The sequence below is a fragment of the Electrona antarctica genome (genome assembly GCF_951216825.1).
Source record: "Electrona antarctica genome assembly, chromosome: 24".
Lineage (NCBI taxonomy): Eukaryota > Metazoa > Chordata > Actinopteri > Myctophiformes > Myctophidae > Electrona > Electrona antarctica.
Genome location: NC_136803.1, coordinates 2,075,934 through 2,101,694, shown reverse-complemented (window position 1 = coordinate 2,101,694; position 25,761 = coordinate 2,075,934). Strand labels below are relative to the sequence as shown.

At 44.4% G+C, this 25,761-nt stretch overlaps 1 protein-coding gene across 5 annotated transcripts in view; it reads left to right on the top strand.

Moving 5' to 3' along the window:
- LOC306917075 (NLR family CARD domain-containing protein 3-like) overlaps positions 1-25,761 on the top strand; it is a 55,105-nt gene that overhangs the window by 16,692 nt on the left and 12,652 nt on the right. For 3 of the 5 annotated variants that reach the window (XM_079495197.1, XM_079495199.1, XM_079495196.1), the window contains exons 4-12: positions 4,296-4,365; positions 8,129-8,153; positions 8,711-8,782; positions 14,413-14,484; positions 15,742-15,816; positions 16,608-16,679; positions 18,938-19,012; positions 20,466-20,543; positions 21,618-21,858. In XM_079495197.1, coding sequence (XP_079351323.1) covers positions 4,330-4,365; positions 8,129-8,153; positions 8,711-8,782; positions 14,413-14,484; positions 15,742-15,816; positions 16,608-16,679; positions 18,938-19,012; positions 20,466-20,543; positions 21,618-21,858 — 746 coding nt within the window. In that variant the 5' untranslated portion in view covers positions 4,296-4,329. Of the gene's footprint in view, positions 1-4,295; positions 4,366-8,128; positions 8,154-8,710; positions 8,783-14,412; positions 14,485-15,741; positions 15,817-16,607; positions 16,680-18,937; positions 19,013-19,694; positions 19,766-20,465; positions 20,544-21,617; positions 21,859-25,761 lie in introns of those variants that run through there. The other 2 variants (XM_079495198.1, XM_079495200.1) reach the window with 2 other exon arrangements.

Genomic DNA, 25,761 nt, shown 5'->3' with positions numbered 1-25,761 from the left:
CACGTTGAGAAGGTGTGCGTGCGTGCGTGCGTGCGTGCGTGCGCGCTTCCAAATTGTTATTTTTACTGTTTTATTGCTTTTAAATTCTTATCTTTTACTTCTTTATCTTTTCCTTATGAAGTTGTAATTTTCTTTTTGTTCTCTCCACATGTAAAGTGCCTTTGAGTACTTAGAAAAGCACTATGTTTTATATCCCAGATATAATTATTATTATAATTATTATGCTAATTATTTTTATTACTATTACGTGCTCTCTTTTTATTTTGATTATGAGTCGGTGTCGTCCTAATTCTGCCCTGCGTTATTTGGTGTTTTTTGCAGAATTCTGTGTGTAGAGCAGTGGTTACCAAAGTGGGGTCCGGGGACCCCCAGGGGTCCTTGAGGGAGTTCCAGGGGGTCCCCAGCTAAATGATAGTTTGGAACCAAATGGACCCTTATGGGTCTGTAACTCTGAGAGTGTACAAATGGAACCATTTGCACGTCAGAGTTAAACTAACAGTGATTTTTACAATATAAATTGGGGGTCCCAGAGATAGAAATGCCATTAAATGGGGGTCCGTAGACTAATGCATGTCAAACTGGGGGTCCTTGACATGAAAAAGTTTGGGAACCACTGCTCTACACCAGTGGCTCCCAAACTTTTCCATGTCAAGGACCCCCCAAAATGACACTAATCAGCCCCACGGACACCCATTAGAAAATATATACGAGGGACCCCCATAAGAGAAGATTTTTACGGCTCTATTGACCATTTGCAGACCGCGGCCATGTTTCCATCAGAGTTTGGAAGCACTCGTTTTCGGTAAAGCGACATACTGCTGCCTCCTGCATTATGTGCTAATTCAAAACAGGTGGTACACATGGGATGTTGAGTGATGTCTAACGAGCACTTCCAAACTCCAGCACTTAGAAAAAGAATCACCTGCACAAGGCCACAAAGTAGCTCATAACATGTCTACGGTGGATTTTTATGAAACAAACGCTTTGAGGATAGAAAGAATAATTCAAGCTTTCCGTACAGCTGCAATGTTGGTGAGTTTGACGTTGTTTAATACAATCAGATAGGACTGTTCTGTTTGGATGAATGGGCTGTCTATGGACGTTGCACCTTGGTAGCACCTTGCCATTAACTTATATGGTAAGATGGCCGTGGTCTGAATATGGAGAATAGCAGTTATGTTCAACATTTTCATTTCAAGGACCCCCAGTTTCATATGCAACAGGCTACGGACCCCCCATTTAATGGCATGTCTATCTCTGAGACCCCCAATTTATATTGTAAAATCAAAGTTAATGTAACTCTGAGAGTGTACAAATGGTTCCATTTGTACACTCTCAGTTACAGACCCACATAAGGGTCCATTTGGTTCCAAACTATTAGCTGGGGACCCCCTGGAACTCCCTCGGGGACCCCTGGGGGTCCCCGGACCCCCCTTTGGGAGCCACTGGTGTAAAGCAGATTCTCGGTTTGGTGTTTATCACGTTTTTCCCACATCTCACAAACATAGGTGACTCATTTTGGTACAGAGACAGTCATTGGGGCAAGACTAACCGTTCAGGAGAGGAGAAAAACTGATTTATTTATGTATTCATTTTAATCCAAAATGAGTTAATAGCACAGGCAGACTCTTCACCTACTAGAGCATGTCTGAAATAAGTGTCAGAGCTGACATGTAAATATGAAATAAATGCTTAAACATGTAGCTAGGTGTAATGTTAGAGACCACAGAAAACATGTAAATATGAAATAAATGCTTAAACATGTAGCTAGGTGTAATGTTAGAGACCACAGAAGACATGTAAATATGAAATAAATGCTTAAACATGTAGCTAGGTGTAATGTTAGAGACCACAGAAGACATGTAAATATGAAATAAATGCTTAAACATGTAGCTAGGTGTAATGTTAGAGACCACAAGACATGTAAATATGAAATAAATGCTTAATGTTAGGCCCTCATTTATCAACTCGGCGTACGCCAAAATATGGGTGCATGCCGGAATTACTGACATTTTCGGCCTTTATAATTTCCGCAAAACCTTGAACTTGAACGTGCGCCAGGACAAAAATCGCATCAGGTCGGGAGCTGTCGTAGGCTTAAGTCCTCAGCTGTTTTTCTGTGGTAGAAAAGCGGAGCAGCATTGACTGACCAGCTGACAGGCTGTCACAGGCATCTAAACATAATGTATTCACTCCTAAAATGTTAATATAAAACTGTATAAAGAAAAGAAAAAGAGAGATTTCCAACTTTACAAGCAATTAAAATCGCGCAATTAAAAACAATATACCGGTAACATGTTTACAATGTACTAGTTTATGCTTAATCAAACCTTGTTAAACATATTTATGCGAGCACACTTGTGAGATGATTTGGGAGCGCATGAGCGTGACATCAGAGGCCTATATATAATCCCTGTGATATTATAAAAAATGATTTGGGCATAAATGGACTGCACGCCTTTATTTCCAAGTGACAATGACAAGCATATAGCTTGCCTATGGGGCTTAATCATTCACCATTTAGTGATCATCAAGTGCTTTGACAGTCATTCAGATAAAAGCGAGATAATTTTCGGGAGTCGGGAGGACGGGATATTAACGGGAAACGGGATATTAATATAGTAGCCTACAAACGTATTCCAACATGCTCGTAATGCAACTGTGATGTGTCATGTAGCCTTGGTGCGTGCGTGCGTGCGTGCGTGCTTGCGTGCGTGCGTGCGTGCTTGCGTGGACATGACAGCCAGACAAGCGAGGCGAGAGGGAAACAAACATGTGTAGGGTATAGGCCTACAGCTATTATTTAATTCATGCAGGTGTTCGTTCTTTATTTATTTAGATAACACACCAGTTGGGCTTGCAAGTTGTGTGTGTGTGTTTGTGTGTGTGTGTGTGTTGTGTGTGTGTGGGGGGGGGGGGGCAGCAAGGCAAGCGGGGTAAACTTTTTTCATTGGCTTTTTCCATCATGTAACTATGGTTTCCATATATGTTGTTTGGTCGTATTGCAGTTGCTCATATCGCAAAAACGAGGGCGAGGCTTGATTTCATAGGGCGTGCCAGATTGATTTCAGCCGCCACATTTATCACTGCTAGGAATGAAATGAAGGAAGGATCAGCTGTTTGGGATCACTTCATAAATGTCATGCCGACGTGAATGTACTCCAAAACCGACGCTCGAATTTGGGGCAGATTTTACACTGCATTGATAAATGAGGGCCTTAGAGTCCACAGAAGACATGTACATATGAAATAAATGCTTAAACATGTAGCTAGGTGTAATGTCAAGAGTCCACAGAAGTGAACCTTTCAAGCCTGTTTTCTCAACTCGCTGTTTCTCTGCAAGACATTACTCTATAAGCCATATCTCCAAAACTGGTGGGTCAAACTGAACAACCAATATGTCAATTTGAAGCTATGATTCCCTGCTTTCATATGACATGAAAAATAAAATAAACTAAAATCTAAAAAAGTTCAATGACGTAGCCTCGGTCAGAAGCGGTCACAGGGAATTGGTTCTATGGTTCTTATATGGTTCTATGGTTCTATGACTCTAAGGTTCTATGATTCTATGGTTCTATGATCATCTATGAGTATTTTAAGTATTTTAAGACATTTTGATGGCATAGAATGCCCTGCATGCCTTCAGTTTGGTTGACGACGTTACCTGGTCTCTCTCTCTCTCTCTCTCTCTCTCTCTCACACACACACACACACACACACACACACACACACACACACACGTATATTCTGTGCATGACATTCTGAACATTCTTATATAGTCTGACGTGTGTGTGTGTGTGGGGGGGGGGGGGAGAGTTGCGTCATTAAGGAGAGTTGCGTCATTAAGGTTGCAGAAAACTGAGCTCTCGAGCGCTGTTCATGCAGCCTGGATGGAGAGGGACAAGCTGGAGTTGGAAATACATTGTTTTCAACGAGGGCGGCACAAATAAGAGCCATTTTAGGTCATGTGTGCAACATGACAACTGTTTTAAAGTATTGCACAGTAACAACTAAAGTCTCTGTAATGTTTATGTTGTACTATTACTACAAAATAATCTAAAATAAAGGGATTTAAGATCATTAAAGCTGGGCGGTTTCCAGTGCATTCTGCCAACTTCCAGTCCAGGACTTATCGCCAATAGAAGTCTATGTAGAAGAGCTGCCATTGGACTGAAGCCAATATAAGTCTATGTAGAAGAGCTGCCATTGGATAGCGCTGAACACAACCAACCCGGTCTCATTCCTACATTAACCCAATTTGCATAAACATCACTGTTGTTGTCATTTGTCACCAGAACTGTTAGAAGAAGCAACAAGGAAGACATCAACATGGGGAACTTCCCAGGCAGACGCAGACGAAATAAGGTACGTTTATTTACAAAGCAGACTAACTGAAGACCAGAGCTGAGTTGTTTAAATGTATTGCAAACATTCACTGTTAGTATACAGACTGTAGGCAGTAGCATCTGTACATTAACATCACTGTTAGTATACAGACTGTAGGCAGTAGCATCTGTACATTAACATCACTGTTAGTATACAGACTGTAGGCAGTAGCATCTGTACATTAACATCACTGTTAGTCTACAGCAGGGGTGCCCAAAAGGTAGATCGTGATCTACCAGTAGATCACAAAGGCTGTGCAGGTAGATCACATGACATGCCCCTAAAGAGTATTTCATTTAAATATATTGAAGGAAAAAAACGATTAAAAATAAATAAAAAAATCTCCCCCTCTATTTCCCATTCCAAGTGCATTTGTCTTATACTGTACAGAATGTAACACGAACTCTACTATTCCGAATGTACTTTGTCAATGAATTTAGATATTATTTTGACAGCAGAAACTGCCTGTCATAATTTCTCCCCCCTCCCTATTCCAAAGCCCCCCCAGGTACATTATATATTTAAAATATTTTCAGCAATGGTACACTTATTTTTTCAGTGGGTAGATCTTGTTGAGCTGGTCATTTTGAAAGTAGATCTCACGTCATAAATGTGTGGGCACCCCTGGTCTACAGACTGTAGGCAGTAGCATCTGTACATTAACATCAAACGGGTCAATTAGCCCTTCTTCGCTAAGTCCCTCCCCAACCCGTCCTTGTCCAATAGGCACCTTAGCGACGCTAAGTCCCTCCCCAACCCGTCCTTGTCCAATAGCCACGTTAGCAACGCTAAGTCCCTCGTTTGGATAAAAATGAATAAAATCACACCTGTGTGAAGTGAGGGGTGCTCTTATCATCATACATTATCTCATTCCAGCCAATCAAAACATGCGTCCTCACCTTCGTCTTCAGTGTTAGTGTTTTTACACAAACACATCTGGGCATTCAATGTCAATTCAATGTCAATTGAATGTATGGCAGGTCTGATCGAACTCTACAAACCCTCCCGCGCGTTCAGATGAGCTGGAAGTACCTTCATTAAAAACAGCCGGGACAAAGCTCCACACGTCCCCCAAACTCTTCTCCCTTCTGGCTCCAAAACTATGGAATAAACTTCCCATTGCAGTCAGAACTACAGACTCACTCCCAATCTAAACTATGGAATGAACTTCCCATTGCAGTCAGAACTGCAGACTCACTCCCAATCTAAACTATGTAATGAACTTCCCATTGCAGTCAGAACTACAGACTCACTCCCAATCTAAACTATGGAATGAACTTCCCATTGCAGTCAGAACTGCAGACTCACTCCCAATCTAAACTATGGAATGAACTTCCCATTGCAGTCAGAACTACAGACTCACTCCCAATCTAAACTATGGAATTAACTTCCCATTGCAGTCAGAACTACAGACTCACTCACAATCTAACCTATGGAATGAACTTCCCATTGCAGTCAGAACTACAGACTCACTCCCAATCTAAACTATGGAATGAACTTCCCATTGCAGTCAGAACTGCAGACTCACTCCCAATCTAAACTATGGAATGAACTTCCCATTGCAGTCAGAACTACAGACTCACTCCCAATCTAAACTATGGAATGAACTTCCCATTGCAGTCAGAACTACAGACTCACTCACAATCTAAACTATGGAATGAACTTCCCATTGCAGTCAGAACTACAGACTCACTCCCAATCTAAACTATGGAATGAACTTCCCATTGCAGTCAGAACTACAGACTCACTCCCAATCTAAACTATGGAATGAACTTCCCATTGCAGTCAGAACTACAGACTCACTCACAATCTAAACTATGGAATGAACTTCCCATTGCAGTCAGAACTACAGACTCACTCCCAATCTTCCGCCGTAGTCTGAAAACCCACCTCTTCAGACTCCATCTTAGCCCGTAGAACTTGCCCTAGCCCCGATGACCTTACAGGCATACGCAAAGGTATACATGGGCAACTGGCGGCCCGGGGGCCACATGCGGCCCCCACCTTCACTTAATGCGGCCCACAGGTTAATTCCAGAATACTGATATATTATTGATTTCAGCTGTTGCAATTTCAATCATGCAAACATGAGCCACTTTAATTACTTCAGTCTGTTATTGTCTTTTTTTGTGTCCAATATATTTGGATTTAGTTTGCAAAGTTAACATAACTATAACTAAATGCATTTGAAATTAAATAAAAGGGTTATTTTCAGGATTGAAATGCAAAAATGTCAAATAATTCAGGATTTCAATTCAAATAATAGCAAATATGCTGATCTACAAGCTCAAAACTCGCCGCAGTGCGACGCATTTTGAGCTTGTATCGGCTATTTTTGCTAGACAGTATGCAATGTGGCCCCTCTAGTGAGTGTGGAAATATAGTGGCCCTCTCCATCGTCAAAGTTGCCCACCCCTATTTGCCCACTCCCAGTCTTCCGCCGTAGTCTGAAAACCTACCTCTTCAGACTCCATCTGAGCCCGTAGCCCCTCCCCTAGCCTCGATGACCTTACAGGCGTACACAAAGGCTAAACTTATGTAACTTAGATAGCATTTTATGTAGACTTTTTTTAGGCCTAATAAAAGTTACAGGTATGGTATGTGTGATTGAAGTGTGAGATTACCATAATGAAAATAATCCTTAATCATATTCAAGGGCTTTAGGCACCCAGAGAGTGTATTAAGGAGAGTGAATAAATGGAACCAAATGAACCATAGCAGGTGCATTTGGTTCCATTTGTACTCTCAGAGTTAAGTTGACGTTGAGTTTACGCTATAAAAATAATACTGAGGCATTACATGGGGGTCAGTAGCCTATGCATGTCAAACTGCCATGTCTTTTCAAAGGGGTCTTGCCCTGAAAATGAATTAATTTTAAACTCTCAAGAGTTAAAGATCTATAAGGGTCCATTTGGTTACCAACTCTCCATCAATTGCATGGGGACCACCTGGAACCTCCTCAAGGACCACTGGTGGTCCCCGGACCACTGGTTGAGAACCACTGTTCTACATTCTATTCCAAGCTTAATTAATGAATGGACAAAAAAATGACGCAGACGGACTCGGACTCGGCCCCCAGCCTGGTGCCCTAGTCAGACGGACTCGGCCCCCAGCCTGGTGCCCTAGTCAGACGGACTCGGCCCCCAGCCTGGTGCCCTAGTCAGACGGACTCGGCCCCCAGCCTGGTGCCCTAGTCAGACGGACTCGGCCCCCAGCCTGGTGCCCTAGTCAACCTGGACTCGGCCCCGCCCCCAGCCTGGTGCCCTAGTCAACCTGGACTCGGCCCCCAGCCTGGTGCCCTAGTCAACCTGGACTCGGCCCCGCCCCCAGCCTGGTGCCCTAGTCAAAATATGGCCCTTGAGGAAAAGGAATTGGGGAAGACTATATAGTAGATATGCATAGTTTCATTATATAGATATTCCACTGTTATCTTCCTAACTTATGTATATGATTCATGATGACTATTTATTGTATGTATGTGATGTATTACAGTGCCTTTGTTCTTGCTTACTGTAAATCGCTCTGGATTAAGAGCGTCTGATAAATGGCTACATTGTAAATTGTAATGGCATTCAATGTTTGTATAAACACAATGTTTGTGTTAACATAATTTTTGTGTTTACCCAAACCTGGACAAAGCTGGACACATAGGAGGGGCCAGCGCCCCTCAAAACAAATAGAAAGGCCTCCTCAGTTGTTTGTGTGTCTCATCTAATCTGTTCTCTTCTATTTTCATCTCCAGCATAAAGCTCCAGGCAGAGCTAAAGGTGAGCTGATAATGTCTTATGAACTGATTAATGACTCTATGAATAGATGTCTTATGAACTGATTAATGACTATGAATAGATGTCTTATGAACTGATTAATGACTCTATGAATAGATGTCTTATAAACTGATTATTGACTCTATGAATAGATGTCTTATGAACTGATTAATGACTCTATGAATAGATGTCTTATAAACTGATTAATGACTCTATGAATAGATGTCTTATGAACTGATTATTGACTCTATGAATAGATATCTTATAAACTGATTATTGACTCTATGAATAGATGTCTTATAAACTGATTATTGACTCTATGAATAGATGTCTTATAAACTGATTATTGACTATGAATAGATGTCTTATAAACTGATTATTGACTCTATGAATAGATAGAAACTCAACAGAAATATTTTAAACAAAAACGTACAATATGTGGAAAAGTATCGTTTACGTTACTTCTGTGGCCTACTGGCAGTGCCCATACACGTGTGCGCGCGCGAACGCACGCACACACACAGTACTGTGTTTCTTATACAAGTCTTTTGTCTTTTCAGACCAGCATGGAGCTACAGCCGCTGACCCACCAATGTCAAGTTCAACGTCTACAAGACCAGGAGCAGCTGAAGGTGAGCTGACTGTGTGTGTGTGTGTGTGGGCACTGCCAGTAGGCCACAGAAGTAACGTAAACGATACTGTGTGTGTGTGTGTGTGTGTGTGTGTGTGTGTGTGTGTGTGTGTGTGTGTGTGTGTGTGTGTGTGTGTGTGTGTGTGTGTGTGTGTGTGTGTGTGTGTGTGTGTGTGTGTGTTACGTGCTGCTTAGCGGACAGTGTGGTGTTGTAGAGGAGGTCTCCCCGGACGCGTGCGTATGTCACACTAGTCGAAACATAGCAGGGATTTTTGTCCAGCGTCCACTTTAGTCCACTGTAGTCTGGAAATGGGAAGTTTTTTTAAGTTTTTTTACATCTGACCTGGTGCCAATTTTTGTTTTACACCTCTGCTGCTTAGCGGACAGTGTGGTGTTGTAGAGGAGGTCTCCCCGGACGCGTGCGTATGTCACACTAGTCGAAACATAGCAGGGATTTTTGTCCAGCGTCCACTTTAGTCCACTGTAGTCTGGAAATGGGACATTTTTTAAAGTTTTTTTACATCTGACCTGGTGCCAATTTTTGTTTTACACCTCTGCTGCTTAGCGGACAGTGTGGTGTTGTAGAGGAGGTCTCCCCGGACGCGTGCGTATGTCACACTAGTCGAAACATAGCAGGGATTTTTGTCCAGCGTCCACTTTAGTCCACTGTAGTCTGGAAATGGGAAGTTTTTATGTTTTTTTTACCTGTGACCTGGTGCCAATTTTTGTTTTACACGTCTGCTGCTTAGCGGACAGTGTGGTGTTGTAGAGGAGGTCTCCCCGGACGCGTGCGTATGTCACACTAGTCGAAACATAGCAGGGATTTTTGTCCAGCGTCCACTTTAGTCCACTGTAGTCCACTGTAGTCTGGAAATGGGAAGTTGTTTTATGTTTTTTTACCTGTGACCTGGTGCCAATTTTTGTTTTACACCTCTGCTGCTTAGCGGACAGTGTGGTGTTGTAGAGGAGGTCTCCCCGGACGCGTGCGTATGTCACACTAGTCGAAACATAGCAGGGATTTTTGTCCAGCGTCCACTTTAGTCCACTGTAGTCTGGAAATGGGAAGTTTTTTTAAGTTTTTTTACATCTGACCTGGTGCCAATTTTTGTTTTACACCTCTGCTGCTTAGCGGACAGTGTGGTGTTGTAGAGGAGGTCTCCCCGGACGCGTGCGTATGTCACACTAGTCGAAACATAGCAGGGATTTTTGTCCAGCGTCCACTTTAGTCCACTGTAGTCTGGAAATGGGACATTTTTTAAAGTTTTTTTACATCTGACCTGGTGCCAATTTTTGTTTTACACCTCTGCTGCTTAGCGGACAGTGTGGTGTTGTAGAGGAGGTCTCCCCGGACACGTGCGTATGTCACACTAGTCGAAACATAGCAGGGATTTTTGTCCAGCGTCCACTTTAGTCCACTGTAGTCTGGAAATGGGAAGTTTTTTATGTTTTTTTTACCTGTGACCTGGTGCCAATTTTTGTTTTACACCTCTGCTGCTTAGCGGACAGTGTGGTGTTGTAGAGGAGGTCTCCCCGGACGCGTGCGTATGTCACACTAGTCGAAACATAGCAGGGATTTTTGTCCAGCGTCCACTTTAGTCCACTGTAGTCTGGAAATGGGAAGTTGTTTTATGTTTTTTTACCTGTGACCTGGTGCCAATTTTTGTTTTACACCTCTGCTGCTTAGCGGACAGTGTGGTGTTGTAGAGGAGGTCTCCCCGGACGCGTGCGTATGTCACACTAGTCGAAACATAGCAGGGATTTTTGTCCAGCGTCCACTTTAGTCCACTGTAGTCTGGAAATGGGAAGTTTTTTTAAGTTTTTTTACATCTGACCTGGTGCCAATTTTTGTTTTACACCTCTGCTGCTTAGCGGACAGTGTGGTGTTGTAGAGGAGGTCTCCCCGGACGCGTGCGTATGTCACACTAGTCGAAACATAGCAGGGATTTTTGTCCAGCGTCCACTTTAGTCCACTGTAGTCTGGAAATGGGAAGTTTTTATGTTTTTTTTACCTGTGACCTGGTGCCAATTTTTGTTTTACACCTCTGCTGCTTAGCGGACAGTGTGGTGTTGTAGAGGAGGTCTCCCCGGACGCGTGCGTATGTCACACTAGTCGAAACATAGCAGGGATTTTTGTCCAGCGTCCACTTTAGTCCACTGTAGTCCACTGTAGTCTGGAAATGGGAAGTTGTTTTATGTTTTTTTACCTGTGACCTGGTGCCAATTTTTGTTTTACACCTCTGCTGCTTAGCGGACAGTGTGGTGTTGTAGAGGAGGTCTCCCCGGACGCGTGCGTATGTCACACTAGTCGAAACATAGCAGGGATTTTTGTCCAGCGTCCACTTTAGTCCACTGTAGTCTGGAAATGGGAAGTTTTTTTATTTTTTTTTACATCTGACCTGGTGCCAATTTTTGTTTTACACCTCTGCTGCTTAGCGGACAGTGTGGTGTTGTAGAGGAGGTCTCCCCGGACGCGTGCGTATGTCACACTAGTCGAAACATAGCAGGGATTTTTGTCCAGCGTCCACTTTAGTCCACTGTAGTCTGGAAATGGGAAGTTTTTTTATGTTTTTTTACCTGTGACCTGGTGCCAATTTTTGTTTTACACCTCTGCTGCTTAGCGGACAGTGTGGTGTTGTAGAGGAGGTCTCCCCGGACGCGTGCGTATGTCACACTAGTCGAAACATAGCAGGGATTTTTGTCCAGCGTCCACTTTAGTCCACTGTAGTCTGGAAATGGGAAGTTTTTTTATATTTTTTGACCTGTGACCTGGTGCCAATTTTTGTTTTACACCTCTGCTGCTTAGCGGACAGTGTGGTGTTGTAGAGGAGGTCTCCCCGGACGCTTGCGTATGTCACACTAGTCGAAACATAGCAGGGATTTTTGTCCAGTGTCCACTTTAGTCCACTGTAGTCTGGAAATGGGAAGTTTTTTGACCTGTGACCTGGTGCCAATTTTTGTTTTACACCTCTGCTGCTTAGCGGACAGTGTGGTGTTGTAGAGGAGGTCTCCCCGGACGCGTGCGTATGTCACACTAGTCGAAACATAGCAGGGATTTTTGTCCAGCGTCCACTTTATAAAGTCCATGCTCTCCAGTGAATAGCATTTATCCATTTAGATAACTTTTTAATTACTTATCTTTACACAGAAACATTACTTATTACTTATTTTTACACAGAAACATAATGTGTGTCCTATAGCATCGTTTAAATGCTTAATTTATAGTTTTAATGTGCAAATTAATCTTTTTTTCAATACTCTAGAGGGTACTCTTATTTTGAAGAGATCGTCCACCGGAAGTCTTATATTTGCTCACTTAGATTTGCCAAAAGAACGCTGCTCTCAATGCGTTGCTATCATCCGAGCAGACAACAACACACCCAAATTCACCCAAAGGAAGAAGCCGTTTATATCGCTGTTTATATAGTATGGTTGTGTACAATAGCGGATTAAAGGGTTCTATATGGGGCTGCCTGGAGTCTGGACTGGCGCTGGCCTGCCCGCTATGGCTGCTTCGACATGTATCGCATCTAGACGACGACCGCAGCGCGAAGCAGTGTTCAGTGTGAGACATTAGGCAGCCAGCGTGGAGGCTGACGCCAGTCCAGTCCATGGAACCTCTCCCTGAAGCTGCTACATTTAGAACGCCGGGCACGCCGGAGTGAGCTCCTTTAGTGGGGCTTAATGTGAAACATGACTGTGAACCATGGCTAGTATAGGAGTTACCAGCTAGCGCCCCTCAAAAACAACTAGAGGCAAAAACAAAAAAAGCTACTGGCTAGCGCCCAGCCGCCCCTCAAAAACAATGTTTTATTGCTTATTCTTTTGTAGTCACTATTCATTGATTCACTGGCATATGTTTCTCACTGTTATATTGAATATTGATATGCGATTAAAATGTGATTCATTGAGATTAATTACTTATAAGGCCTCTAATTAGATTAACATGTCCCAGCCCTATTATTTACTTTTTATTTTATTTAGTTACTTAGAGTAGAGCTTAACAATAATGTCATCTATCTCATCATCTTAAAGAAACATCTCAAAATTATGTGAGGACATAAAACCCAAAGTTTATATTGTTGATGCTATTCGCATTCTCATTTGTTATTAGTCAATAAAAGTGACTTAATGCAGAGAAACAAGTGTTTTTCTTTACAAATCAAAAATATTAGCCTAAATTAATGATCGTACAGTGCTCTGTGCTGAAAATAGGAGGTTTTTAAAAATATCCATTGAATCGTATCGAAAATCGTATCGAATCGAATCGTGACCTTAACATCGAAAATTGAATTGAATCGTGGGTTAGGCGAATCGTTACAGCCCTACTAAATAAGCATACACTTCAGAAACAAGCCCCGAAAAACGCAACCTAACCTGTCAATATTTTCAAGCAACTTTACAAAAAAACAAGACCAAAGTCGCTTATAAACAAGCGGACATGTTGTTACACAGATGCAATGAAGAAGAATCCTCACTCGGGTGCAACACATTTATTTTAGTTTTCAGGATAGGGGAATCTGTGAAACAGATTTAGATCACACATCAGTTTACATTCAGTGTCTCATTCAGTCTGTACTGCACTGATCTGATCTGAATACTACAACTTCCTTGAACACAGTATTTTCAATAAACACTGTTGCAATAAACTTAATACCTTAAGTGCCAAAACCTTCAGTTTAACATACAGTAGGCTACATAACACAGCTTCAGCAGCAATCTTAGTCAATAGCACTTCTTATGTTGGTTGACTGAGAAATACAACAAGCACAACATTAGCTCCCAGAACACACAATTAGAGAATAATGCAAATCTGCCATAAACAGACATTAATATTTTCAACATCTCCAAATAATCATAAAATACTCCAAAACTCTGTTACCAACTGCAAACATTATGTTGGTGATTGACAGAAATATCACAGTCCAAACTTAATCAACATGGCTGCTGTGTTGCAGTGTTAGCCTGATAAGTGCTGATGCTAAACACCAGGATAATCACAACTCACTCATCATAAAACACTCATCTCATATACTGAACTCATCTCTGCCCCATTTGCCCATTCATGCACACTTTGAAATGTACTCTTTGGTCATTATAGCAGCTCTTACCTGTGAAACAGATTTAGATCACACATCAGTTTACATTCAGTGTCTCATTCAGTCTATACTGCACTGATCTGATCTGAATACTACAACTTCCTGTTTAACGTGTGCAAGAAACCACATGTAACAAACTCACAAAGCCTCAAAGCGCCCCCTGCTGTCCTATTACTGTTACTGTGGTTAGGCACAAAACAGTGTTTAGGCATTCTTAACTGGGATTGAATGTCTGTACATTTTTAAATGGGGGGTGGCGCATTTATTGTAGGATAGTGTCCTGGTACTCACACATGCACCGTTTGTCATCCTCGAGCTGCCGTTCACACAGAGCCCAGCGGTAGAGTTCTCAACTAGATGACGTTCACACAGAGCCCAGCGGTAGAGTTCTCAACTAGATGACGTTCACACAGAGCCCAGCGGTAGAGTTCTCAACTTGATGACGTTCACACAGAGCCCAGCGGTAGAGTTCTCAACTTGATGACGTTCATACTGTGTTTCTTATACAAGTCTTTTGTCTTTTCTGACCCAACAGACCAGCATGGAGACACAGCCGCTGACCCACCAATGTCAAGTTCAACGTCTACAAGAGCAGGAGCAGCTGAAGGTGAGCTGACTGCGTGTGTGTGTGTGTGTGTGTGTGTGTGTGTGTGTGTGTGTGTGTGTGTGTGTGTGTGTGTGTGTGTGTGTGTGTGTGTGTGTGTGTGTGTGTGTGTGTGTGTGTGTGTGTGTGTGTGTGTGCACATGCACATGCACATGCACATGCACATGCACATGCACATGCACATGCACATGCACGTGTGAGGCAAGGATCAGCCTATAATCCTGTCCCAACATACATGTTGCCCTTGAATCTCCTCCAGGTCTGCTCTAGAGCAGCGCAACAACGCAAGCGTAAAAAAAAGCTAAACAGAACGTGAACAAATTAACAGGACTGCGCCCCACGTAAATACGCTTGCTCCCCAGTGCTCCGTGCAAAATTGCAGGTCTCATTGAAAATGAACTATAGGCGCGTTATATCACTAAATGAACTATAGGCGCGTTATATCACTAAATGAACTATAGGCGCGTTATATCACTATATATATATATATAGTGATATATATCGCTTCACGTTTGAAAGGCCCTTAAGATGCAGTTATGGAGCTAGTTGTATTCCTTCTAATGCGGGCATTTTAGTTTTCAAATTGTCTATTATATTAATAGTGTATCCTGGTACTCACACATGCACCGTTTGTCATCCTCGAGCTGCCGTTCACACAGAGCCCAGCGGTAGAGTTCTCAACTAGATGCCGTTTACACAGAGCCCAGTGGTAGAGTTCTCAACTAGATGCCGTTCACACAGAGCCCAGCGGTAGAGTTCTCAACTAGATGCCGTTTACACAGAGCCCAGCGGTAGAGTTCTCAACTAGATGACGTTCACACAGAGCCCAGCGGTAGAGTTCTCAACTAGATGACGTTCACACAGAGCCCAGCGGTAGAGTTCTCAACTAGATACCGTTCACACAGAGCCCAGCGGTAGAGTTCTCAACTAGATGCCGTTCACACAGAGCCCAGTGGTAGAGTTCTGAACTAGATGACGTTCACACAGAGCCCAGCGGTAGAGTTCTCAACTAGATGACGTTCACACAGAGCCCAGCGGTAGAGTTCTCAACTAGATGCCGTTCACACAGAGCCCAGCGGTAGAGTTCTCAACGGGCCTGAAATATTTTAAAAAGTATAAAACATACAATATGTGGAAAAGTATCGCTCACGTTACTTCTGTGGCCTACTGGCAGTGTCCGTATGCACACGCACGTGCATGCGCACACGCACACACAGTGCTGCGTCTCTTATACAAGTCTTTTGTCTTTTCTGACAACAGTTGTGTCAGACCAGCATGGAGCTACAGCCGCTGACCCACCGATGTCAAGTTCAACGTCTACAGGAGCAGCTGAAGGTGAGCTGACTGCGCGTGTGTGTGTGTGTGTGTGTGTGTGTGTGTGTGTGTGTGTGTGTGTGTGTGTGTGTGTGTGTGTGTGTGTGTGTGTGTGTGTGTGTGTGTGTGTGTGTGTGTGTGTGTGTGTGTGTGTGTGTGTGTGTGTGTGTGTGTGTGTGTGTGTGTGTGTGTGTGTGTGTGTGTGAGGCAAGGATCAGCCTATAATCCTGTCCCAACATACATGTTGGCCTTGAATCTCCTCCAGCGCAACAACGCAAGCGTAAAAAAAAGCTAAACAGAATCCAGGTCTTGTGAGTCGTGGGCGTGTGCACGAAACGAGCATGCGCACAACAAATTAACAGGACTGCGCCCCACGTCAATACTAGATGACGCTCACACAGAGCCCAGCGGTAGAGTTCTCAACTAGATGCCGTTCACACAGAGCCCAGCGGTAGAGTTCTCAACTAGATGACGTTCACACAGAGCCCAGCGGTAGAGTTCTCAACTAGATGACGTTCACACAGAGCCCAGCGGTAGAGTTCTCAACTAGATGACGTTCACACAGAGCCCAGTGGTAGAGTTCTCAACTAGATGACGTTCACACAGAGCCCAGCGGTAGAGTTCTCAACTAGATGACGTTCACACAGAGCCCAGCGGTAGAGTTCTCAACTTGATGACGTTCACACAGAGCCCAGCGGTAGAGTTCTCAACTAGATGACGTTCACACAGAGCCCAGCGGTAGAGTTCTCAACTTGATGACGTTCATATACTGTGTTTCTTATACAAGTCTTTTGTCTTTTCTGACCCAACAGACCAGCATGGAGCCACAGCCGCTGACCCACCAATGTCAAGTTCAACGTCTACAAGAGCAGGAGCAGCTGAAGGTGAGCTGACTGCGTGCGTGCGTGTGCGTGTGTGTGTGTGTGTGTGTGTGTGTGTGTGTGTGTGTGTGTGAGGCAAGGATCTGCCTATAATCCTGTCCCAACATACATGTTGCCCTTGAATCTCCTCCAGGTCTGCTCTAGAGCAGCGCAACAACGCAAGCGTAAAAAAAAGCTAAACAGAACTTGAACAAATTAACAGGACTGCGCCCCACGTAAATACGCTTGCTCCCCAGTGCTCCGTGCAAAATTGCAGGTCTCATTGAAAATGAACTATAGGCGCGTTATATCACTAAATGAACTATAGGCGCGTTATATCACTAAATGAACTATAGGCGCGTTATATCACTATATATATATATATATATAGTGATATATATCGCTTCACGTTTGAAAGGCCCTTAACACCCTCCGCGCCATTGCCGACGATTAAAGTCAATTGAAGCTTAATTTTGATACTGGCGCTTAACGCCATTGCCGACGGCCTTCGGCAATTGAGCTTTTATAGCGCGTTCGATTGCTTGAGCCAAAATGCTACTCACGTTAGCCGGTTAGCTAGCTGTGTTGTTAGCACAGCGCTGGATCGCCCATCTTAGATCGTCGTCGCTATAAGCATCCATTCTATCCATTTCTTTCAATCGCCTGTAACTCCTATTCCTTGTCCCAGATGGCATTTTTGGTCAAAACAGCGTTTCTTTGACGGCACAGAGCTGACAATCTAGAGCTCTCCGGAGCTCCGGCCTGGATTCACATTGTAAACAAGGCCCACACAGCTGTGTGAAAACTCCTAACGTAGGACTACCGGTTGTGGACCGGAAATGGCGGCTTTTCAAAATAAGAGCTCAAATTAAAAAAATGCTGGTGTGAATTAGATCCTAATTTTTCAATAAATGATAGCGGTCTAAGTGTTAAGATGCAGTTATGGAGCTAGTTGTATTCCTTCTAATGCGGGCATTTTAGTTTTCAAATTGTCTATTATATTAATAGTGTCCTGGTACTCACACATGCACCGTTTGTCATCCTCGAGCTGCCGTTCACACAGAGCCCAGCGGTAGAGTTCTCAACTAGATGACGTTCACACAAAGCCCAGCGGTAGAGTTCTCAACTAGATGACGTTCACACAGAGCCCAGTGGTAGAGTTCTCAACTAGGTGACGTTCACACAGAGCCCAGCGGTAGAGTTCTCAAATAGATGACGTTCACACAGAGCCCAGCGGTAGAGTTCTCAACTAGATGACGTTCACACAGAGCCCAGCGGTAGAGTTCTCAACTAGATGCCGTTCACACAGAGCCCAGCGGTAGAGTTCTCAACTAGATGACGTTCACACAGAGCCCAGCGGTAGAGTTCTCAACTAGATGACGTTCACACAGAGCCCAGCGGTAGTGTTCTCAACTAGATGACCTTCACACAGAGCCCAGCGGTAGAGTTCTCAACTAGATGCCGTTCACACAGAGCCCAGCAGTAGAGTTCTCAACTAGATGACGTTCACACAGAGCCCAGAGGTAGAGTTCTCAACTAGATGACGTTCACACAGAGCCCAGTGGTAGAGTTCTCAACTAGATGACGTTCACACAGAGCCCAGCGGTAGAGTTCTCAACTAGATGACGTTCACAGAGAGCCCAGCGGTAGAGTTCTCAACTAGATGACGTTCACAGTACAGAGCCCAGTGGTAGAGTTCTCAACTAGATGCCGTTTACACAGAGCCCAGCGGTAGAGTTCTCAACTAGATGCCGTTTACACAGAGCCCAGTGGTAGAGTTCTCAACTAGATGCCGTTCACACAGAGCCCAGCGGTAGAGTTCTCAACTAGATGCCGTTTACACAGAGCCCAGCGGTAGAGTTCTCAACTAGATGCCGTTCACACAGAGCCCAGTGGTAGAGTTCTCAACTAGATGCCGTTCACACAGAGCCCAGCGGTAGAGTTCTCAACTAGATGACGTTCACACAGAGCCCAGTGGTAGAGTTCTGAACTAGATGACGTTCACACAGAGCCCAGCGGTAGAGTTCTCAACTAGATGCCGTTCACACAGAGCCCAGCGGTAGAGTTCTCAACTAGATGACGTTCACACAGAGCCCAGCGGTAGAGTTCTCAACAGGCCTGAAATATTTTAAAAAGTATAAAACATACAATATGTGGAAAAGTATCGTTCACGTTACTTCTGTGGCCTACTGGCAGTGTCCGTATGCATGCGCACGTGCATGCGCACACGCACACACAGTGCTGCGTCTCTTATACAAGTCTTTTGTCATTTCTGACAACAGTTGTGTCAGACCAGCATGGAGCTACAGCCGCTGACCCACCGATGTCAAGTTCAACGTCTACAGGAGCAGCTGAAGGTGAGCTGACTGCGACTGCGTGTGCGTGTGTGTGTGTGTGTGTGTGTGTGTGTGTGTGTGTGTGTGTGTGTGTGTGTGTGTGTGTGTGTGTGTGTGTGTGTGTGTGTGTGTGTGTGTGTGTGTGTGTGTGTGTGTGTGAGGCAAGGATCAGCCTATAATCCTGTCCCAACATACATGTTGGCCTTGAATCTCCTCCAACGCAAGCGTAAAAAAAAGCTAAACAGAATCCAGGTCTGGTGAGTCGTTGGCGTGTGCACGAAACGAGCATGCGCACAACAAATGAACAGGACCGCGCCCCACGTAAATACGCTTGCGTTGTCGCACCGCGACTGCTCCCTAGTGCTCAACTAGATGCCGTTCACACAGAGCCCAGCGGTAGAGTTCTCAACTAGATGCCGTTCACACAGAGCCCAGCGGTAGAGTTCTCAACTAGATGACGTTCACAGAGAGCCCAGCGGTAGAGTTCTCAATTTGATGACGTTCACACAGAGCCCAGCGGTAGAGTTCTCAACGGGCCTGAAATATTTGAAAAAGTATAAAACATACAATATGTGGAAAAGTATCGTTCACGTTACTTCTGTGGCCTACTGGCAGTGTCCGTATGCACGCGCACGTGCATGCGCACACGCACACAGTGCTGCGTCTCTTATACAAGTCTTTTGACTTTTCTGACAACAGTTGTGTCAGACCAGCATGGAGCTACAGCCGCTGACCCACCGATGTCAAGTTCAACGTCTACAGGAGCAGCTGAAGGTGAGCTGACTGCGTGCGTGCGTGCGTGCGTGCGTGCGTGCGTGCGTGCGTGCGTGCGTGTGTGGCAAGGATCAGCCTATAATCCTGTCCCAACATACATGTTGGCCTTGAATCTCCTCCAGCGCAACAACACAAGCGTAAAAAAAAGCTAAACAGAATCCAGGTCTGGTGAGTCGTGGGCGTGTGCACGAAACGAGCATGCGCACAACAAATGAACAGGACCGCGCCCCACGTCAATACGCTTGCGTTGTCGCACCGCGACTGCTCAACTAGATGACGTTCACACAGCCCAGCGGTAGAGTTCTCAACTAGATGACGTTCACACAGAGCCCAGCGGTAGAGTTCTCAACTAGATGACGTTCACACAGAGCCCAGCGGTAGAGTTCTCAACTAGATGACGTTCACACAGAGCCCAGCGGTAGAGTTCTCAACTAGATGCCGTTCACACAGAGCCCAGCGGTAGAGTTCTCAACTAGATGACGTTCACACAGAGCCCAGCGGTAGAGTTCTCAACTAGATGACGTTCACAGTACAGAGCCCAGCGGTAGAGTTCTCAACTAGATGCCGTTCACACCGCACGCACGCACGCACGCACGCACGCACGCACGCACGCACGCACGCACGCACGCATGCACACGCACACGCACACACACAGTACTGTGTTTCTTATACAAGTCTTTTGTCGTTTCTGACCCAACAGACCAGCATGGAGCCACAGCCGCTGACCCACCAATGTCAGGTTCAAGTTCAACGTCTACAAGAGCAAGAATAGCTGAAGGTGAGCTGACTGTGTGCGTGCGTGCGTGCGTGCGTGCGTGCGTGCGTGCGTGCGTGCGTGCGTGCGTGCGTGCGTGCGTGCGTGCGTGCGTGCGTGCGTGCGTGCGTGCGTGCGTGCGTGCGTGCGTGCGTGCGTGCGTGTCGATACAGAAACGGGGGCAGACATATCTGAATGGTAGAGAGGCCTTCTGGGAATCTAGAAGGTCTCCAGTTAATTCAGCCAGATTTAGAGTTTAACAACATTGTTAACAAACAGATTGAAATGTTAAATGTTTTAATGTGTTGCTGGTAGGGCTCAGCTCTGGTAGATCTCTTTCTCCTTAAGCTGTTTAAGAATTGCTTTGTTCATTACAGATGTGTCAGCCTAGAATCCTGTCCCAACATCGAGAGAGGCCAGACTTAATTTGCCTGGGGTGATATGCATTGAGAGGGGCGAGACCTAATCTGCCCCCTGGGGATATGCATTGAGAGGGGCCAGACTTAATCTGCCTGGGGCGATATGCATTGAGAGGGGCCAGACTTAATCTTCCCCCTGGGGCAATATGCATTGAGAGGGGCCAGACTTAATCTTCCTGGGGCGATATGCATTGAGAGGGGCCAGACTTAATCTGCCTGGGGCGATATGCATTGAGAGGGGCCAGACTTAATCTGCCCCTGGGGCAATATGCATTGAGAGGGGCCAGATTGAATCTGTCTGGGGCAATATGCATTGAGAGGGGCCAGACTTAATCTGCCCCCTAATATGCATTGAGAGAGGCCAGACTTAATCTTCCCCCTGGGGCAATATGCATTGAGAGGGGCCAGACTTAATCTGCCCCCTGGGGCAATATGCATTGAGAGGGGCCAGACTTAATCTGCCCCCTAATATGCATTGAGAGAGGCCAGGCTTAATCTTCCCCCTGGGGCAATATGCATTGAGAGGGGCCAGACTTAATCTGCCCCCTGGGGCAATATGCATTGGGAGGGGCCAGACTTAATCTGCGCTGTTTGTGCACCCGCTTGCATGTGGAGGGAAATACTAGCAGTTTCACAACAACAACAACAACCCACAAATGTTCATTCCACTTATCTTCAGCGGGTCACTTTGTTGACCAACACCGGACAAAGCTCATTCAGAGAGTGACAATGGTCGACCCCATCCTGGATCTGCTCCTTGAGAAGAAGGTCATCACCAAAGAGGGCTACAATAATGTGAGGTCCAAGTCCACCAATGAGGAGAAGATTAGGGCACTCTATGACACCCTGAACAACAGAAAGTCTAAATACATTTTCTACCAAGGTCTTGAGACACAGGAGACGTGTCTTCTAGAGGATCTGTAAGTAATTGTGATTTAAATTAATTTTCTATTAAGTTCTGTAAGATAATACAAGATAATGACATCAGTACAAGATAATGTACACGGGTCCGCATCAATATTCCGACGGGCCGGTGTTCCGACGGTCCATTGTTCCGACGGGCCGGTGTTCCGACGGTCCATTTTGCCGACGGGCCGGTGTTCCGACGGTCCATTGTTCCGAGGGGTCGGTGTTCCGACGACACCCCGTTCCGTGTGGCCGCTGTTCCTCATCACGCATCACTGTCCGTGCACTACTGTAACTCTCGGGCAACATTCAGTTTCGAGTAGGCCTAGACCTAGATGATCATTAAAATAATTCTGATTTTGATTGAGAGTCCTAAACATATAGTAGCCAGCAAGTAGCTCCAGCAAACGTATGCACCTCTCTCTTTCTCTCTCTCTCCCCCTGCCTCTCTCTCTTTCTCTCTCTCTCTCGCTCGCTCTCTCTCTCTCTCTCTCACACACACATATACAGCAAAGCCGTACACTTTCAACAGTGCACGTTAAAACATTATTCACATAGCTGTTCTCTAGCCTGCGGTGGCCCCTTGGCTCAAAGCATGTAGGCTAACTGGATGTCATAATAAAATTATATAATTTAGCTTTATAGTTCAGCTTGTTGGAACGCAGTTGCGGACTGACGGTGGTGTGTGTGTGTGTGTGTGTGTGTGTGTGTGTGTGTGTGTGTGTGTGTGTGTGTGTGTGTGTGTGTGTGTGTGTGTGTGTGTGCGCGCGCGTTAATATAATTGATATTGATGGATGTAATTATGGTATGTATGGATCATCATTGCATGGTTCCTTTTGTGTCCCGTTCGGTGAAGAAGAAAAAAGCGGCAATTAGCCTATACCTAAGCATCCGCGCAGGGGGCTATATGAAAAAACGAACGTAGGCCTAACGCACAATACCATTTACGGTAGGCTACAACAGTATGCTTACAGTATAGGCTATATACCTACCATGTCCACCCTATATGACAACCATGGGAACGAAACGATACTTAAACTTTATAATTGTTTGGCGGAGCTGGGAGTCCGGGAGATAGACCCAAGTGGAACATGTCAAGAAAAACAAATACATATAGCCTATATCCTTGACAATGCCGAAACAATAGCATTTACTTAGCCTATATTGTTTAGTTTATTATATAGGCTATAGTTTATAATTAAATGTCTCTCTCTTTGTCTTTGTCACATCACCCTATAGTTTCCAAGCAAAACAAAAATGTCTCACACATCTAATTCTAAGACCCCTTTTTACATTTTATGAAATCAAGTTTGTTCTGTTTTTGTATAAAGTGACCTGAGAAAAGACTCCTACTGTACATTGGAAGTGTTTTGATTGATAGGCTAACAGTTGTATAATGGCAGTGAGACTGAATCTTTTTTACATTTTCACTTTTTTATTTGAAAATAAAGTGGGAAAAGGGAAAGGTAAAAATATCAATACTGCAATTTAGAAATAAGTCCAGAATTCAAAATGTACAAAAGTATGTAAAAAACAATGTACTTAAAGTACCACAAGTAAAAGTAGGTATAGTTACTTTGTATTAAGTAACTAAAATGTTCAAATAAATGGCAATATTTTTGCCCCCGAGATGTAGTAGAAGTAAAATTACTGGACATTGGAAATACTCAAGTAAAGTGCAAACGCAAAATTGTAGGCTATACTTAGCCTATAATACACTGTTCAAAATAAGAACATTCTAGTGTAAAAACAAAATCAAAAACTTGCCACACAAGTCCTGCCACTGTGTCCATGTATGGACAGTCAAAAAATTATCACATAAAATCGTGCACCGAATGCCGCACAGCATCCCAGTATTCATCCAGATCGCGGTCGCCCCTGTTGTAGTCCCGCTTGAGGTGACGAATCCTCTTCTCCAGGTCTCTCCATTTTTTCTTCTGGGGTGGTCGGGCGGCACCTCGCTCAGCAGCTCTGGTGGTGACCTCCATCAGACGCTGTTCGTCTTTTAGCTGCCTGAGGAAGATCCAAAGTGATGGATGCCGCCGATCCAGCTTCTGGTTCCACCTTTTATGAAAGGCTAAAACATCGAATAAAAAACATATGGTAACCATTTTCGTTGTGTTTGTTTCCAGTTATTTGTAGGCCTATACCTATTATAAGGTATACAAATCATATAGTTATTGTAAATTAATAATTATATTAAGAGGATATTTCTCCCACTGCCACTTCTAATGTGGATAGATAAAATAAATAAGATACATTAAAAAAATAAAATAAAATAAAAACTGTATTGGGTGTTAAACTCCTGAGTAGCCTAGGCATAAAAAATGACCCAACATTTTCTTTAAGTGAAATAACACAAAATTAACAACATTCAGAGTGTAATAATGTCTTACATTCAACGAAGTTGTTGGTCCTGTTGTCGGAGTTCCTTTCAAAGACATTCCACATCAGGGGTGGGAACTGGCATCCATCATTGATATAGTTGCGCCTCAAGTAGCGGATGAAGTTCGAAAGGCCTTCGAAGCGCCTTGCCAGACGTCTTGTAGGTCTAGCGTCTGCCAGCATGTTGAAATTATTGTGAACCAAAGCTAAGGGCAGGAAGCCGATCGCCATGAACTTCTGGATGCATGCGCGCAGACGGGGATGTCTCCGGTAATGCCCTGAATGAATGAATGAATGAATGAATGACTGAATTAATGAATTAATGGATGGATGGATGGATGGATGGATGGATGGATGGATGGATAAATAATAATATTATTATTACTAATAATGAATATAATATATAAATATAATAATAATAATAATAATAATAATATAATATTATTATTATTATTATTATAGAACAGCGTATACTCAATCAAGTGACATCTTAATAGTCAGGTCCATAGTTTGGACCCCATGCATGCTCTACAGGATGTAACGCAAGAACCCTGACAAAAAATAAATACAAAGACAATATAATAATAGCTGATTGATTGATTGATTATAATGTTTTGCCAGACAGAGGGTTATGCCTTCAATCTGACACGCTCCATATCTGCCCATTACTATACGGAAAGGTAATTTAAGGCAAAGTGCCCATTGTTTGGTTAACTGCCCCATATTTTACTTTTCCCACAATATTGGAGGTGAAACTGAAATACAAATATTTTGAGGGCTCTGAACAAACTTTTACATTTAACATGTTTTTGTGCGCAAGAAAGATATAGTTACCTGCAAGGCTCTCCGCCTGGACTTTCCTCCACAAGCTTTGCGTGAAGTGGAAATAACATCCCGAACTCTGGCTGTTGGGCATCTCCGTCTCGATGGCCAGGAGGAGGGAGCTCTCAAAGTCAGTGATGACCCGCTGGGGTGTCCACTGGTGCCCAGTGGCAAGCAGAACCCGCTGTTTGATATGGCTCAGAATTTCCCTGTACTGGCCCACCGTTTTCCCAGTGACCAGGCACATCACCAGGGGAACCACCCTGCCCATGTATTTGCCATGCACTGTCATGAACTGGAGGTATGGATGGGGGGAGGATTTAAATGTCCCGTCAATGTAGACGTCCTGGCACCTCCCGAGTTTTTCAAAATTCCGGGAGGTGCCAAAGACCAGAACGCCCCAGCCATTATCTTGGTGGGAGAGAAACTCTCTCCCACGCCACGTGCGTGCCCACTCACCCTCCACTAGAACGTCATCCACGCTATCGGGGACTGGGGGGAGAAGAGACGCCCGTTGTCTCTGCAGCCTCGACCTCACACTCACAAATTCGGGCACCTCCGCGTCCGAATCTGCATCCCTGACCACCTCGTCGTACACCCTTTTAATGGGCCTCGACGGGTCAGCCTGGATGGCTTGTACCATCTGCTGCCTAATGGCACCCGCCGAAATCAAAGGTTTGTCCTCGGGGTGGTTGTGGGGTGCGGCGTTA